At 39.7% G+C, this 18,652-nt stretch overlaps 1 protein-coding gene across 7 annotated transcripts in view; it reads left to right on the top strand.

Moving 5' to 3' along the window:
* Positions 1-18,652, top strand: part of Rapgef2 (Rap guanine nucleotide exchange factor 2) — a 207,353-nt gene that overhangs the window by 81,502 nt on the left and 107,199 nt on the right. For 6 of the 7 annotated variants that reach the window (XM_051199117.1, XM_051199116.1, XM_051199119.1 and 3 more), the window contains exon 5: positions 18,418-18,493. In XM_051199117.1, coding sequence (XP_051055074.1) covers positions 18,418-18,493 — 76 coding nt within the window. Of the gene's footprint in view, positions 1-11,890; positions 12,036-18,417; positions 18,494-18,652 lie in introns of those variants that run through there. The other variant, XM_051199120.1, reaches the window with a different exon arrangement.

Here is an 18,652-nt window from a genome sequence, read left to right as displayed (position 1 = left end):
AATAGTTCCGAGGTGGTTTTAATAGGAAAGAGTCAGTGTGGTAGGGCAGTGATGAAGATTGAAATAGAGATTCATGGGTAGTTCTCTCTCTAGAAAACACTGAACTTCAGCCTTTAGGAGAAGCTAATAGCAGCCCGGTTTTTATGAACCTGGCTTTCAATCAGTTTTCACTTACACCCCCCCCCTTTTTTTTTGTTAATTTTCTTTTTCAAGTATGTTTATTTTATTCAAGGGTAAACTCATTTCACAAAAGGTCTACTCAAATTAATTTCAATAATAGTGATACATGCGACATACAAGCTTTATTTAACAAAAGTAACAGGTAAAGTAAAACAGGTACTTATATTAAGAAAAAAAAAAACAAGGAAGTTTATTTTAAGTAACCTACTTGTAGTTACATTTAACTGAGCTCTGTTTCTGTGAATGATACAGCTCGTGCACAGGAAGATTTGTGTATTTTTCAAGTATTAACTGAATACCACCACACACACATACACACACACACACACACACACACACACTCACACTCACACACACACTCACACACACACTCACACACACACACTCACACACACACACACACACACACACACACTCACTCACACTCACACACACACTCTCTCACACACACACACACTCACACACACACACACTCACACACACACACACTCACACACACACACTCACACACACACTCACACACACACTCACACACACACTCTCTCACACACACACACACACACACACACACACACACACACACTCACACACACACACACACACACACACACACACCCCACCCCAAAGAAAAAGATTAGGTGATCCCAGCTGTACTTCACTTTTGTTTTTTTGGAAGAGGTCTTCTGAAAAGAGAAGGATAAGCGGTTTTGGCTCGTGAATCCTGTAATGAATTCATCCTAGACTGTTGACATCCTGTCTTCTCCACTCCTCTTGAGGCATCTGATGAGTTTTTGGTACTTGTTTGGAGAGTTCTTTGGGTGCCATCATGGCATGCCTGTGTTCGTAGTGCTTGTTGAAGTACTTGTCCAAGTAGTAGATCTGCTGTGTGCTATCCTACTGGTTCACAGAGGGAAAAAACGGGAGCAGGAAGCAGGGTGAAACTATGGTTGGAGCAGTGACTACACTCACACAGATTTTAAGGTCATATCTTCTATAAAACAGAGCCATTGGCATACGGTCTCTCTCTCTCTTTTTTTTTTTCCTTGCTTATGCCATGGTCAGGGTAGAGGTTGTAAGCTTGATGGAAGAAAAGAAGCCCAGTAACGCCATTAGCCTTAGAACTTGGGAGGTGCCAAAATGATTGTAATGGAAATTAGGAACAAGAGTGTTTTAGTTGGGGTTTCTGTTTCTATGAAGAGACACCATGACCACAGCAACTCTTTTTTTGCCCCACCTTTTAAAATATTTTTTTTTTAAATTTAAATTTGAAACAAGCTTGTTTTATATATCAGACCCAATTTCAGCACCCTTCCATCCTCCCCTGTTCCCCCCACCAAACCCCAGCCCATCCCCTTTGTGCTCCCCAGGGAGGTTGAGGCCTTCCATGGGGAATCTTCAAAGTCTGTCATATTATTTGGAGCAGGGCCCAGGCCCTCCCCCATGTGTCTAGGCTGAGAGAGTATCCCTCTATGTGGAATGGGCTCCCAAAGTCCATTCATGTATTAGGGATAAGTACTGATCCACTACCAAAGGCCCCAGAGATTGCCTAATCCTCCCAACAAACACCACGTTCAGGGAATCTGGGTCGGTTTTGTACTGGTTTCCCAGCTTTCAGACTGGAGTCCATGAGCTCTCCCTTGTTCAGGTCAGCAGTTTCTATGGGTTTCTTCAGCCTGTTCTTGACCCCTTTGCTCATCACTTCTCCCTGTCTGCAACTGGATTCCAAGAGTTTGGCTCAGTGTTTAGCGATCACAGCAACTCTTACAAAGGATAATATTTAATTGAGGTGGCTCACTTACAGTTTCAGAGGTTCAGTTCATTATCATCATGGTGGGGGAGAATGTTGGTGTGTAAGAGATGTCGTCCCAGAGGAGTAGCTGAGAATCCTATATCCTGCAGGCGACAGGAAGTTAACTGAAACACTGGGTAGTATCCTGAACATAGGAAACCTCAAAGTGCATCTCCACAGTGACACAATCCCCCCAATAAGGCCATACCCACTCCAACACCCAATATTGCTACTCAGTATGAGATTATGGAGGCCAGTTGCATCCAAACAACCACACAGAGGCTCCCAGTGTATGGTGCTTAGCGTCTCATTTACTAGATTAGTCTGTTTAGGTGCCTTAAGTCTGCTTATAATGGGCATCATATTGTTAGTAAAGCCCAAGATTGTGGGCTTGTTCTGTCTTATTTCAGACCATGTTTGATGGAGCTCAGATTCATCCACCCCCCCCCCCCCGTTTGTTTTTTTTTTAAAGTTGAATGAAAACTTGGGTTGTATGATGCAAAGTGATCTCACACTAATCTTGGAGTATATGAAGGAAGCCTGTCATGTAACTTAGTGCATGTTTGGGAAGGTGAGGGAATTGTAAAATGAAATATGAAAAAGCTGCATGGAACAGGAAAAGTCATGGAATAGGTAGGTAGTGCAGTGGAAACCGACATAGAAAATGTGGAAGGTGGAACCCTTCAAATATAGGGGTATTTTAATGTCTGTGTCATAATCTAGGGTTGCTCTTCTTGAAGGTGAATTTTGAGTTGACTTATGATTTGGACTGTTGGCAAGTGTTCAGAAAGAAAATCTGGACATAGTAAAGCACATGAGTGACGGCACACAGAGGTAGGATTGAGGGAGAGTCATCTAAACATTGCCAGTAGTAGCTTTAGTGAAAGCAAATAATGGAGTTATTCTGCATGGAGTAGAACAATGTGCAGATGAAAAAGTGCCAGAAACTTCTGTGACATTAGTGAGAGGTCTAGTTTGCAGACCTCAGAACTTAGCTGGAAAGCCAGGACTGCCAGTGATTTTTGTCTCAGGAAGCATTTGCAGGAGGTTGTTGGAAAGAGTGTGCATAGCATTTATTTGTGCCATGTTGACTGTGTCCGTTTATAATTAGTGCTTTTCTTCACTCATCCCAAGCATCCACAATCTTTAAAAAACTGAAATTGTGGTATGGTCCTTTTGGTGATCACATCTTAAATTAGAGCTGACAGGTACAACAAGGGTAAGTAGAGAAAAGAGACATTTAATCAGTTCTGAGAGGCCGCGGCACTATTGTCATTATGTTTTGTATGACAAACAGTGCACTGCTCAAGTTGAAAATTGCAGGTGCTTTTCTGTGTGCTAGTGTTACTCTGATCAATCAGTGTTGCTCTGAGAGTTCACTAGCTTTTTAGTAACGAAATAGGTTGAAACAGTGCATGCATGATTCCGAGCTTGCGTGCTGGAGAGTGAAGACAAATTTAAATGTTCTATATTTTGCATAAAGATCTGTAGGGTTAGTTGTACTTTTTAAAAGGACAAATTTGTTAAAAATCATGTGATACCTTATTAAAGGTAACTATGGCATTGAAATATCAAATTATATTGCAGAGGGGTGACTTTAGTGGATACTAAGTGTGTCCAAAAGATATGTAGGTATAAAAAGAAGTGGGACTAGGGTTTAGGTGTGTGTGTGTGTGTGTGTGTGCGTGTGCGTGCGCGCGCATGCACATGTGTCTTAAGGTAATTTACTCCAGGTATCGGTAAAAATCACAATAGTGCAAGTGTAAAGCTTGGAAGGGTAAGACTGTTTGTTAGTGAGGAGAAACGAGGAAAGCAGTAACAATTACAGTCCATGTCAAAGTTGTCCTCATTGACTTTCACAAAGAGACATGGCCGTGTGTACCTTTCTTCCCCATGAGAAGTGTCATTGACTTAAAGATTAAGTGAAGCAACATGCCAGGAGGTGGGCGTGTACACGCCTGTAATCCCAGCATCTGGGAGGCACAGGTAGGAGGGTCTTTGTGAGATCAAGGTCAGTTTGGTGAGTTCCAGGACAGTCAGCTACACAGAGAGACCCTGAGTCAAACAACAACAACAAAAAGGGAAGTGACATGTGGATGTATTGTTTAATGTTTCTTTCTTTAAAAGAGAAACCATGAGACTTTTTTATGTGGTGGTGGTGGTGGTGGTGGTGGTGGTGGTGGTGGTGGTGGTGGTGGTGGTGGTGTGTGTGTGTGTGTGTGTGTGTGTGTGTGTGTGTGTGTGTGTGTGTGCGTGCGCGCACGTGCATGTCTTTGTGTGTGTGTGAGCGCACACATGCATGGGGAAGCCAGGAGAGATTGTTGGCTGTCTTTCTCATCACTTCCTACCTTATATTTGGGGGCAGCGTCTCTGCTGGCTGGCTAGTTTGCTTCTGTCCTCTTGTGTCCTCCACCCCAGCACTGGGGTTACAGAATCTGCTGTAACTGGCTATGTGAATAATCCAGTGCAAGTCCTCATGCTGATGTGGCATGTGTTTTACTGACTGAGCCTTCTACCCAGCTCTAACACACTTAAACAAATCCGTATCTGGAATGGACTGTCTCTGCTGGTGGCAGAATTAGTTAGGCTGTGTAGAGCTGCTGATTTCAGGCATTGTGTCAAACAGTTCATTGTCACATATTTTTGCTAGAGCAAGTGATTCCAGCTTGTAGTTTCTCAGTTAATGACAATAGTTGGGGTGGGGGGGGGTGTCAGTGAACTTTCTTTTGTAACTTAAAAATAGTCACTTTGATCTACATTTGCATATGTAAGAGTATGTGTATATGTGAGTCTGTAGTAGAATTAAAGTATATACATGCGTACATCAAAAACATAGTGTGAGTTTGTATATCAGTCTGCCTCCTCGTTCAGAGCTTCTATCTTATTCCTAACCCAGTGGTAGGCTTTAAAAACTGACCTGCCTGCCTTGCATTTTGTAAAGCATTAGGCTTTGTAGGTGAAGTATTATATTTAGCAGATAGTTATCAAGTATCAGTGCTACATTTATTGCTCTTCTAAAACAACACCCCCAAAACCAACCAAAAAAAAAAAAAAAAAAAACAAAAACAAAAAAAACAAACTGAGCAAAAATCCTGATCACTCCAAAGAACAGTGTTTTAACAGTTTCATATCTTCTAAGGGATTCTTTACCAAAGGGGTTATGAAAAATGATAGCAGCAATGCCACAGCTGGTGTCTGAAGCCCAGATGCATTATTACATCTCCAAAAGAGAGTCCACATTCCCGTGCTTAGTGTTATCCTGACCTCTGCCCGCGCCTCTCACTGCTCCTTGCATTTTCTCTTTCCCTGGCGCACTGCCAGTGAGTACCTCCTCGTGGGGCTGCTTCAGGTGAGGGGCAGACCTGCACAAAGGTTTATAGAATTGGGGGTTTACTATTTGGAAATCCTTTTTAGGTGCCAAAAATGCAGCAGTCACTTAAAATTAGTTTGTTGAATCCTCTGGCTTCAGACATAGGATTTTAAAGTGTTCTGTCTCCTCCCTACAGGAGCACATTTCAATGATCTGTGGTTTTATTTAATGCCAGAGTTTGGTGGAGACTAAGCAGCAAAGGGATGAGATAGTGGAGGTACTGAGAGGGCTCAGCTGCTGGAGGACCTGAAACCCTGCAGCTCACATTCAAACCCGTTAGAGACACAGAATACCCATAAATGCAAGCTGTAAACAAAAAAGAACCAAGCAGCAAAGTGGCAGAAGCCCCAGTGGGGCTCACAGGAAGTGTTTTGTTATGTGCTGATGTCCTACCCACCATCAGTTAGCTTACTGTGTTTTGGTTGCATAAATAGGGGGTGGGGGTTGGTTTTTTTCTTGGGTAAGAACCCCAGAGTAGACATCCAGGGTAGTTTTGTAGTGACTGCATGTGCAAGAAGGTACCAGGCTGTTTTCTTCCCTCTCTGCCCTTAGCCTGTGGCTTCTAAGGAGGATGTAGAGTTGTGTTTCATGTGTTTACTCATTTCTCGAAGCAAGAAGAAAGGAAGAAAAGCAAGAATTTACCTTCCCTATGATGAAGTCCAAGCCAGATGCCTTAAGCAGAGTAGTTACATGGACCTTCAGGTCACCCAGGATCCAAATCCTTGGATTTGTAGTCTGTTACTCTGCAGTGAGATGTGATTAATGGAGTAGGTGAACTTGTTTCCTGTATACCTGTTAGGCATTCTTGTGTGTTATCGTCACTGTTTTCTCTAATAGTTAGGATTAGTCTTAACACTCAGCCCATATTCATACTTCTCATCAGCTCAGCTCACTCTTAGGCCTTGCATCATCCATGAATCCTATGTGTCCTGCCTAAAGTTGACTAACTCCTGGTATTCCCATGGCAGGCACATGATAAAGGTACATGTTAAAGGTTTCAAGGAAATCCAGGGAGGGAGTTCCAGATAAGGTGAAGAAAACAGTGAAACAAATGTGAATGTGGTTTGAGAACAGTTAATTCCAGATGTGATGTGTCTGGTTTAAAATTAGAAATAAGATTTATTTTTATATTAATGATGCCAAGTGAAATACAGAGATAGAGACACTAGTGCATATATTAAAACAACCTCTTTGGATATTAGTGTACTTTTTGCTTTAGTATTAAGGAAAGTTCTGAAATGTTCAGAAGAATTTCACATTATTTGGATGGTTCTTTCTCCTTTTGAGTTGTGTTCTAAGGCGGTAGCTGAAGCACAGAGCAAAGCTGTTCTCTAGGGAGGGAGTTCAGTTGCCAGATCAGGCTGGGAATTGGGTTGCTATAACTACAGCACACAGATGTGCTGTACATATGAATACAGGCTTTTGTGGTACTTGGGATCCTGGCATTAGTCGTGTCAAGTAAGTGGCATTAAAGAACAGGACTCTCAGGTTTGTATGTGGGGGTGATGCTGTACCCATCATCTCATGCTTGACGGTCAGGGAATTGCTCTTGTCCACTCTTGATATGTAAATGTGTGATAATTCATTTTGTCATAGTTGTATTTCTCTTACAGAATAGTATTATTGTATTTATGACAGTCTTAAGATCTGACACATATCAGTGAAACACAGTATTGATTTTCTCTGTTAAATGTTTGAATTGTTTGTCTGCTACTATTTGCAGAGGGCTTCACCACTCTGCTTTGTGTTGGTTGCTCTTAGAGAATTGATAGGGGAATGGTCAGGTACGTGTGACCTGTTTGAGTTCAAGGTATGTCTTAAAATATGTATGCAGAAACTAATTTTGTTTTTAAGCAAACAGGCGCTTTGCATTAGACATTCTAATAGGAAATAGCACGAGTTAAGAACTTTGCTAAATTTCATGAAGTTGGAATATCTTTACTAAAATAAAATTTCCAGTTAGTCATAGTTCTGGAACAGTGTATTTCATTTTGTTATGAATTGAAGTAAGTGTGTGTGTGTAGAATTACACTTGTTAAAGTGACTATAATATATGCCCCTCAATTTTCTGACATACTGTAAGTTGTTTGAAAGCACTTGCTGGAAGGAGTAAACTGAAGCAATGACTTAGATATTAAATAAGTGCTTTTTATATACAAATTTAAATATATGGATTCTTAATGTGCTTAATTACCAACTAGAGCTGTACACGCACTATATTAGCACCATTTCCTTAGCTGTGTCTTAATTTTGCTAACACTTTTATGGCTTTATGGGGTTTGATTTTTTTTTTTTTTACAATTAAATGTAAAGTACTAGAAATGCTATTTAGTATTCATAAAACCTTTTTAAAATTATACTTATGTATTAGTAAGGGTCCTCTAGAGGAATAGAACTATCTATCTATCTATCTATCTATCTGTCTGTCTGTCTGTCTGTCTGTCTGTCTATCTATCTATCTATCTATCATCTATCTATCATCTACCTGCCTGCCATCCTTCTTGCCTACCCACCCACCCACCTACCTACCTATCTTTCTGTGGAATTTATTAGGGTAGCTTACAGGTTATGGTCCAGCTAGTCCAACAATAGCTTTATATCAATGGAAAGTCCAAAAATCCAGTAGTTGCTTAGTCCATAATGCTGGATGGTATGGCTGATCTTCCCATATGCTGCAATCTTGCAGACATAGGTTATAATGCCAGTGAAGCAATGGACTTCCAGCAAGAGTGAAGACAAGCATCAAAGAGAGAGCTTCCTTCTTGTATAGTCCTTTACACAGGCTGCCAGCAGAAGGTGTGGCCCGGATTAAAGGTGATTCTTCCCATCTCAAAAGATCAGGCTTAAAAGTGAATTTTCCCACTTCAAATGATCTAATTAACAAAAAGCCCCTCCCTCACAGGTATATCAGGCTACTTGGCTTTTAATTAATTCTAGATATAGTCAACTTGACAACCAAGAACAGCCATTACAGCTTTTATCTTAAGTTTTCGAGTGAGATATTTGGGGATATTTATGCTTTTGTAGCTGTAAACTGAGTTTATTGATGTGTAATTTCATTTAGCTAACAGTTATTTATTTAGACATCTGTTTATTTGTGCATTTTGAGATAGGGTTTCATTAGGTAGCCCTGGCTGGCCTGGAATTTGCCGTGTGGATCTGGCTGGCCTTAAATTCAGAATTTCTGCTGCCTCTACTTTTGCCTCTTGAGTGCTGGGATTAAAAGCATTTGCCACTTCACCCAGCCCAGCATTGGGCTAATTTAAAAATGAGAGAAAGAGTCAAATTCTGTGAAACACTTTTCTTTGTTTTATTGTACTATTTATGGGTCGTAAAGATGAACTTACCATAAAGATAAAAAAGTGTTCAAATTAATTTGGTTTACAAATAGAAAAATATCAGATTGAAATTTTTTCATTTCATTACTCTAAGTTAACTATATATCAGGATTGAGTGGGAAAGTTGTGTGTTTTCTTATCACAGTGATATAGATACAGCTAAAGAAACAATTTGCTATAATTTAGAATCTCATTTCAGTTTTCTGTATTGTCACCCGATTGTGAATTTATCTCGTATAATTTTTGGAGTCTCAGTCTTAAGAGTTATTGTGAAAAAGTTCTTTCGGGTATCATCCCAGCCATGTGTCTAAAGCAGATTTTTTTCACCAGTTACTTGTGTCAATATGAAGTAACCAGAGTCTTGAGCCATTTCAGAGAAGAATTTCCTGCTTACCACTCAGAACCAGCAAGTAGGAATTTCAACTTTTGAAGACTGTCTGAGGGCCATTAAGTCACTGGAATGAGAGGGTGTCTGGAGCATTGGGTATAGTTGAGGTATAGTTGATATGCATGCCTACAGCAGGGTGTGCTATAGTGATGGCCCCAACTGGCGTTCTTTGAGAACAGAGGTGATGGGCCTTGTGGCATGGTAACCTTACTGGATGCCAAGTGATGTCATTGACCTGCATTTTTCTTAACTGAAAGCCAAGGCTTTAAATTAAAAATTCAATGTTTACTTGTATGAGTGAACGTGTATGGGGTGTGTGTGTGTGAGAGAGAGAGAGAGAGAGAGAGAGAGAGAGAGAGAGAGAGAGAGAGAGAGAGAGAAGAAATGTGCATGTACAAAGGCACAAGGATGTTTAAGGACAGCCTGTGCAAATCAGTTCTCATCTCCCACTATGTGGGGCTCAGGGATTGAACTCAGGTTCCTGGCCCTAAACTGGAGGCTTTTAATTCTTTTTATAGAAATCTATTTTCGTTAAAAAAAAGAAAATCACATGTATATTTTATACTTTGGGTGTCCTGTTTATGATATCTTAACCTGATGTCATAAAGTTTTCTGAGTGGTTTTAACCTTCTTATTTTCGCTTATGGAATGCAATAGTTTGAGGAAAATTCAGTAAAAGAATATTCACAATCTTTTCACGTGTATATGTATGTATGGGCATGCATGACATGAACTGTGTATGCGTAAGTCAGAAAGACAACTTTGTGGAGTTGGTTTTCTCCCACTTTTATGTAGGTTCTAGGCATAAAACTCAGGCCACCAGACTCGAGTGACTCCTGACTGAGCCATCTTGCCTGCCCAAAGGAATATTTCTTAGTTTATTGAATTATCTTAACATGTTTTTAAAAATCTACTGAATTAATTGTAAAACATTTATGTAAAATATTTAACTAAATAAAAAAGTCAAAGCAACAACAACAACAACAAAAAATTTAATCAGTTCTGAAGTTGCTCTGCGTGTTTGTCTGCATTTGTGTACCTAATGGTATATTTGTGATAAATACCAATTTTGTTTTCTGTCAGAGTCAGTTTTATAGTTCTGTCTTCCCAAATATATATAAATCTACTTATCAGTGTCAAGAATGCTGGTTAGGAGCTGGTCAATGGTGGTGCACTCCTTTAATCCCAACACTTGGAAGACAGAGGTAGATGGATCTCTGTAAATTCAAGGCCAGCTTGGTCTACAGGAGTTCCAGGACAGGCTCCAAAGCTACAGAGACATCTTGTCTAGGAAAACCAAAAAAGAAAAAGAATGCTGGTTAGGATCTGATTGGATTGCCTGGACTGATGTCAAACACAAGCTTTTCAGACCATTACTGTGGTGTTTCTTTTTATTTTAGCCTTTAGAAAATTTCCTTTCAAATATAGTTCATAAATATATCATGTTAATCCTAATCCTAAACTTTGTAATGGTTAAACCACAGGATTTTATTATCACTTCAGTCTATTAGAGAAACTCTGAAGCAGATTAAACAATATCAACAATGTTGCTTTTTGGTAGAGTTGGAAGGAACAGTCAGTTTATACCACAAGTATGTGATTCATGAGAAAAATCCTCGTTTCCCTCAGCTGAGTTAAACAAATTGGCATCTAATTACTCACTAACTTTGTAGTAAACTATATGTATATGTGAATGTTCTTTTCCTTGTTTCAAACAGGTTTTGTTTAGGACCTGTCTTACAAAGACACAAAGACATGTTACCTCCTGAAATGTGCTAGGTTTGCTAGGTGGCTGTGATTTGATTCTGTTCATGTAGATGTGTTTCAAGACTGAGGCATTTGATTTTCATTCCTGAAATGATAGTAGGTTCTTACTGTTTTATGGTCATTCTGCATCATCCATTGATTCAACTGCCCCCTTTAATTGATAAATTACATAGCTCTAAATGCATTTTTCAGTTCATTTTTTTTCCAGGAAATTTTTATAAAAAATTAGTTTGTAGATAGATATTGGAGCTGAGTGTCTGTTTGACTCACCAGTTTTGCATGGTGAAAAGCTGAGCACTAAAAGCCATTTTTGTTACAGCATGTGTCTGCGTGCTGAGGGGAGAGGCTGCTATGGACCATAACTTTTAAAGAACCGGTCGACTGATGCTTATGCCAAAGCACAGCAATCAGCAGAGAACTGTTTGTGCCACTGTGTAGATTGATAGCAGCAGATCAATTTAGCTGAGCTGTTTGTAGCAGATCGGTCACGAGGACATACACATTACCAAAGTGTAGCCCTCACACCACTGTCCCAGGCTGGTGTAGGTTGTGGCAAGGGAGAAATCTGCTCTGTACAGCCCAGTACGCTGAGGTAAGAGCATCTTTATCTCTGGAAGGGAGAAAGCAAGAGCCAAACAGCCTCCTCCTCCAGCTCTGCTCATCTGTGATGATGTAAATGTGTGTCCGTCTTTACCACGCTAATCCCTCAGGTCAGTGTACAATTCAGCTTCTTTTTGGTGGAGAGCAACCAGTTCTTAGCATGGCTTTAGTCTATGTTAACAACAAAAATTGCAGCTGCAAGTGCGCGCGTTAGTTAGCATTTGACCTTGAAGACTCACAGGAGAACAGACACTGCCGATTTCCTTTCTTGTCCTTGATTTACAAGAGTAGATAATGACTTAATAGAAATTGATAAAGAGTATCTGTCAGGCAGCTGCTGAGGTCATGAGACTGGTATGCGGAAAGAGTGCCCATACAACATGCGTAATACATAATGCAGCCCCGAGAGGTGGGTGGGTCATGGAAGCAGGAAGTGAGCCTCAGAAGGAATGTTGGCTCAGCCAGAGCCACAAGCCAGGAGCACATAGGCTCACTGGCAGCTAACTGGGAAATGGGAGCGCTTGCTGCTGCAGAGATGGCTCCTGTTGACGGTGGCAGCACTGTTGCTGTCCTGGGGCTTGAAAGACAGTGAAGACAGTGCAGGTTGGACTTTTAGAAATTCAAATGTTCATATTACAAATGCCAAATGCTTAATACTCCTCCTTAAGTGGATAAGACTACTGAGGGACTGACTAGAGTCCAGAGCCTTCCTAATTTGTGTATGTACTGCATTTGTAAGTAAAAGTTAACTGCTGGGCTTCCTTGTGCAGAGGAGCAGAGCTCTGTCATTGAGTGTTTGGTGGCAGTGGAGTGTTTCTAAACTAACCACGGAAGGGTTCTTGACACAGTTTGTAATTGTCTCTCTCTCTCTCTCTCTCTCTCTCTCTCTCTCTCTCTCTCTCTCTCTCTCTCTCTCTCTGCATGCTACTTGATGTATGATTTCATGTCTAAGTGCCTGCCAATTTTTGAGTGAAGCTAAACATTAAAAAGATAAAGTGTATTTTTATGGCAGGTTTTTCAACCTACTTTCCTGACTTTTCCTGGTACTTTGAGGATGATATTAATGGCTTCACCAGTGGCTCACAGGCTGCTGTGTCTTGTACAGACAATGGGATGTAACTTTACACCCCCTCTACCCCCGAAGCCATTAATATATAAATTGATTTTGGTTTAGGAGCATCAGTTGGTTATTAACATTTTAGTTAAGTAACTTAGATTTTAAGGAGAATAATGAAATTCAGTAACTATCACTTTCTAGAAAAGAAGAGATAAAAAAGATTTGTCTTGTTGCCTGACATTTTTGGTCACTTGATGAATTTGGATTACCTTTCAATTTCTCTTTTTACCACTGTGCTATGATCTTCTGGTCATATACCCCGACATGAATTAAGTTTACATTCCGATGCAGAACTTGCATTCCGCCAAGCAGTTCTGACGCACACAAGAATGTGGAGGCCCATACACAGGGCATGGTTAGGGACACTGATAGAGGAGGCTTCTGTACCCAGCGGCTGCCCTTTTCAGAACACTCACACTGTTAGAAAGTGCTCCTGACCAAGTTGGGAGAGTGCGTGTTGATAGAAACCTAGGGTCGGCTGGCCTTAACAACTTCTGCTGCTGCATATCCTGCGCTTCCTTGCCTGTGGGACTTTACACAGACTAGGTAAGACTGACTTTCTCAAATGTGTGCTTTCTGATTATGAACTTGAGGGCCTAGATCTAGCAGGCTATTACAGACAATGATTTTTGGCTGCCTGTTTTGGATGCTGGAATGTCATGCTATTTGTACCTGTAAAAACATTTCCCTTAGTTTATTTTGATTTGAAGAACCGAGTTGATTAATTTGTAATTCTTAATTTTTAAATTGTTCTGTGCAAAAAATTCAAGTGGGATGAAACTGTGGGCTGCTGTACTGGGTGCTGTTCTGCAGGTGGTCTTTCTGTGGGTGACAAGTGGTGGGCTTACATGTTTTTATTTTCATAAGGAAGAGAGGACCAACAGCTTGGCAAAGTGTGGACGTGTGTAACTTTTAACTGTCATCTTGTGGTTGTTTAATATTAAAGATGATAAAGACATTCTGGAATTACATTGAGGTTAGGAGTTGGAAGCAAAGTTGCACAGTGTATTTTATATAGAATAACTTGGATTTAAAACAGGTTACAGTTTTCATGAGCCTTCCGTAAACACACACACCATCCTTTTTCCACCTTGATATCCCTCTTCAACTTCATAGCCACCTGTCAGAAGCCAGTGTCTGGGATGGAAAAGGGCCAGCAGTTTTTGAAAATTAAAGCCAAGGCTTATCAGCAACTTGACTGGCACATCCACACACTTTGATTTACACAGACACTGATTTTTTGTTTTACAAATACTGATTTTTTTGTTTTACACACATTGATTTTTTTTGTTTTACATATACTTTTTTGTTTTATACACACTGATTTTTTTACACACTGATTTTTTTGTTTTACACACACTTTTTTTGTTTTAGACACACACACTGATTTTTGTTTTATACATACAGATTTTTGTTTTACACACACACACTGATTTTTGTTTTACACACACAGATTTTTTTGTTTCACAGATGCTTTTTTTTGTTTTACACATGTTGATTTTTTTTGTTTTATGCACACACTGACTTTTGTGTTATACACACTGACTTTTTTGTTTTATATATGTTGATCTTTTGTTTTATGCGTGCGCGCGTGCGCGCGCGCGCACACACACACACACACACACACACATACACACACACACTTTTGTTTGTTTTACTTACAGGTTCACATAAAAACTGAAGCCATTACAAGACTGGGATGACTTTTAAAGTATTTTAATTCAAATTTAAACAAAACAATCTGGTAAATTCAAAATTCAAAGCAGCAGCAGGCAACCTACGTGCAGTGGCTGCCCAAGGACATTCAGATCTTTGGGTGTTTTCATCTGACCTAAGGCTCTTACTGCACTGTGTGATTTTGCTGAATTGGAATTGCTCTGTCAATTACAAATGCTGAGTAAGTGGGCCTGGCCATTGAGACCTGTCTCTCATTGAAAGCCAGTTCTGACCGCCATTGGGTTGTAGCTGTTTGAATACTCATCTCCCATTGCTCCATAATAATAACAATAACAACAACAACAACAACAATAATAGTGGCTGTATTTTGGGAATATATTGTAAGTTCTTATGTTTAAAGAGTTATGTTGGCAATACTGATTTGTGTTACGTGTCCAGTGAACACACTAAGAGGAGTGGGTAGCAGAATACTATGCATGTAAGAAATAACATGGGAGAGTCTTATGTTTTGGTCATGGACAGAAGGGAAATGTTATTATGATGAGTTAAAGAAGACATAGGTATAACTGCTTGCTAAGAATACTCATTGAGTGTCTGTTGTATGTGTGTTTCGGATTCTTCCCCCTTCCTACATTCGCAGGTGCTGTCACTTCAGCATTACATGACCAGTGGGAAGAGGCCACTTCAGTGCTCCTCAGTAGTGTGGGTCAGTCACAGACAACTGGATGTTTTGCTGGGGATTTTTTTTTTTTAAATTTATTTCAGGACTTGAAGCGGTAGGCAGGTACTCTGCCATCCCCAACCCGTAGTTGTTTGCTCCAAGTCCCTGTTTTTTCTTACTTAAGCTCTCAGTGTTTGTAAAGAAATCCAATGCCACTAAAACAAATAAGCTAACTGTGGGGCTTGCCCCTGTGTTTCCTCTCAGTTCTCAGTGACCTCTCACTTTCTTTCTCTATGAATTTGCCTACTCTGTATAATTCCTCTAAGTGGACTTACATGGCATTTGAGTTTTGTGACTGGCCTGTTGCCCTGTGTATGCTATTTTCAAGGTTCATTCGTTTTATGCCACGTGCCAGTTCTTCAGTCCTTTTTGTGGCCGAATAATCCTCCATTGTGAGCTGTATGTGGCATTGTGCCGTTGTATGCCCAGAACTTTGGAGGCTGAAGGCAGGAGGGTTATGAGTTTGGAGCTAGACTGTTATACCAACACCTTGGCATCTGTTCTATTTGTTACACATATAATAGTGTGTGTTTGTGTAGTAGGGCTGTTCCCACATGTGCTTATTGTGGACTTTGTTGCAGTGAGCCCTGAGGTGCAGATAGTGAATACCCATCTCCTCTCCTTTTTAGCACTAAGCTGTAGACACCACCGGCACAGCCTCAGAATTGTACACGATGGTCTCTAGGGATCACACTTTAGGTCCTTATGCTTCCAGCTGGGATTTATCCATCTGAACCATCTCCCCAGCCCTGGTGGCTACTAAATAAAAATGACAAATATCTTGCTTCAATGTATTTTGAGGGGGCTAACCTTTCTCCTTCAGCATATTTGAGGAATTAATCTGGTGGAGGATTGTTTCGCCTGTTGATCACTTTGTGATGTCTATAAGATGTGAGTCTTGTGGCTGCAGAGTTTGTCAGGCTCACCTGCAGTTCACATCCCATAGACTCTCCTGGGCATATTTTATATACTGTGACCTTTGCAGCTCAAAGCCCTGAAGTTCTAGAAACTAAGTGCTAGTTGTTAAGAGGATTTACAGTGTAGAATAGGACATGGGGACATTGGTACAAGAACTGTGTGTGTGCATACCAGATATGATACATAGTTTGCTAATGTTAAAGCTGGGCGTCCACCTTCACTTTCTGACATTTGTGAACAGTTTTGTGGCAGCATGTTTTGATTTCTTTTATCAAGTATTATAGGACCATTGTGTGCACTGTGAATACTTGTGATTTCTTTACTGTGCTATATTTTCAAAAGAAGAAATCATGTTTATAAAATTGTCTAGGCTTGAATGGAATAAAATTTGATAACTGAGAGTCTCACAGTTGTGCTTTGGCTTGTTTATTTATTTTGAGGTGTTGGCAGTCAAACCTGGGAGTTGCTCTTGCTAATTAATTACACACACCACACTGAGCTTCACAGCAGCCTCTTTCATTCATTTTTAGATTTTAATGTCATGTTACTTAGTACCAAACCATATATATATAGTATATATATATATATATATATATATATATCTACTCATGTAAAAGGATTAAAATGATGGCATTGGTGAACCTTTTATATATTTTACTAATATATCAAAATCATTTTTCACATTGTTGCATACCATGAGGCATCACTTTATTCTTTGAGAGACTGTGTCTCTGAGTCAGTCCTAGAGCTCTTAAATTATGGCTAGTCTCAACTAGCCAGCTTGCTCTAGGGATCCTCTGACCCTACTTTCACCAGCACACCCATGCAGCATTTGCAGTGGGCTCTGGGATTTAACTCCAATCCTCTTGCATTAACCACTGAGCCATCTATCCAGCTCATTGGCAGAACTTTTGTGCTTCAGAAGGCCCACTACAGTGTGTGTATGTCAGAATGTTTGTTCAGGTGTTTTTAAAAGTGTGTTTCAATACTGTTAGCTTTGATCCTGGTTTTGATCTTTCATAAAACAAGTTTTAAGCCCAGAAGAACATAACTGATGAGCCTACTCTGACTGGTAATCTCATGTAAATGAGTAAAATCAACAGATGAAGTAGTCAAAGTGATTGGTTAGCACTCAGAAGGCCTTCCTGTTTTCTTCTTCATTTACATTGCACAAGGGCCTTATAAAAGCAACAAGACTTTCCATAGAAATAGCTCAGAATGCCTAATTAACCCAGGGGGTGGTGGCATATTTAAGTTATTGGGAAGTCCACCCACTTTAATAGATGTTGTAGAGTGTGCACTGTGGACTTTCATTGTATCAGAAAGAAGAACAGGTGTTTATTGTTAACACGAAGTTGGCAAACTAGAGATTATTGTGTTACATGAAATAATCCAGTCTCAGACAAATGTCATATATTTCCCCTCAGAAGTAGAATCTTTATTAAAAGCACAAAACACAAGAAAGTGGAAAGGGGACAAGAAGAAGTAGATCAGAGGGAATAGGGAAGGGACCAAGAATAATTAATAGGAGGATGGACAGGTAGAAGTGCATATGCATGTGTGTAGTTGCTATTTATAGTGAGTAAAAGTGAATATGCATGTTTGTAGGAGTTATAGTGACTAAAAGTGCATATGCATGTGTGTAGGTGTTATAGTGAAGCCTAGATTTTGTTTGCTTTGTTTTCATAATTACTGTGTACTAAGCAAACTAAATAAAAAGATCACTAAAACAAATACATATAATGTGGTGAACTGTATATTCAATGTACCTTGAAGCTTTAAGAAATTGTTTGTTTTTTAGAGGGAAAGGACAGTCTTTGGATTAGTGAGTGGGTAGAGTCAGACAGTTCATGGACAGAGAAGGCAGGTCCGAATCACCTTGGCACACCAGAGGTCTAATTTGTGAAGAGGCTGTCAGAAAAACAAAGCAAAAAGCAGTGTTCTATGGGGCTAAAGGGGAGTTCACTGGGATGGGGTAGAGGAGCGTGTTCCTGTTCCCCAGGGTAGAGCTTTCGGGGAGATTGTTCTTCCACACAACTGCGCACACCACTTTGTACTCACAGAGGAGCAATCCTGTGTTGGCATCTTATTCATAAAACACTTAGAATAAATTGATCAGAAAAATTAGAAAATGAATCCATTCCCAAAAGTAATATTGAGTCTGTGCATATTGACTTAGAAAAGGGGATTGATTGTAACATAAATTCATTAACATTTTTGTAGATCACAATTTTAGGCCATTTCTGTCTGTATTGAAATATTCCACAGCTTCACTTCATAAAAAATGATATTACACATACCATCACCAAACATGTTTATATATCAATTCTTCTTACACGATTAAATTGAAAACAGAGTTCCAGAAAACATGATTGAAATTTAAAAATTTAAATTGTTTTGATGTATTTTCTTTGTAAAATAGGGACTAAAGACATGTTTAATGTGTAGTTTTTGATACTAATTTTTTTTTCCCTATAGCTGGAGGTTAGCTTGGATTCCTAATTCATGTTTCTTCTTGGTCCCTGAGTCTATTTTTTTTTTCCCCTTTCTAGTTTTGGCAAGCGTTCTGCAGGAAGCTTTAGGCGTGGCTGTGAATGCATTGTATTAGAGCCTTCTGAAATGATTGTGGTAAGAATATCTCTTCCAGAACCTTTTATTTTCCTGAAGTATATTTTTATTTTTTATAAAAAATAAGAGTTCTTTCACAAACTACTTATTCATCATAAAGTATTGTATTTTTATAACAGATCTATTTAATAGTTATGAGTTTGAGTTTCGTAATTGTAA

The sequence above is a fragment of the Phodopus roborovskii genome, unplaced genomic scaffold (assembly GCF_943737965.1).
Source record: "Phodopus roborovskii unplaced genomic scaffold, PHOROB, whole genome shotgun sequence".
Taxonomy (NCBI): domain Eukaryota; kingdom Metazoa; phylum Chordata; class Mammalia; order Rodentia; family Cricetidae; genus Phodopus; species Phodopus roborovskii.
The sequence above is the reverse complement of the archived record's forward strand: the minus strand, read 5'-3'. Positions and strand labels throughout refer to the sequence as shown.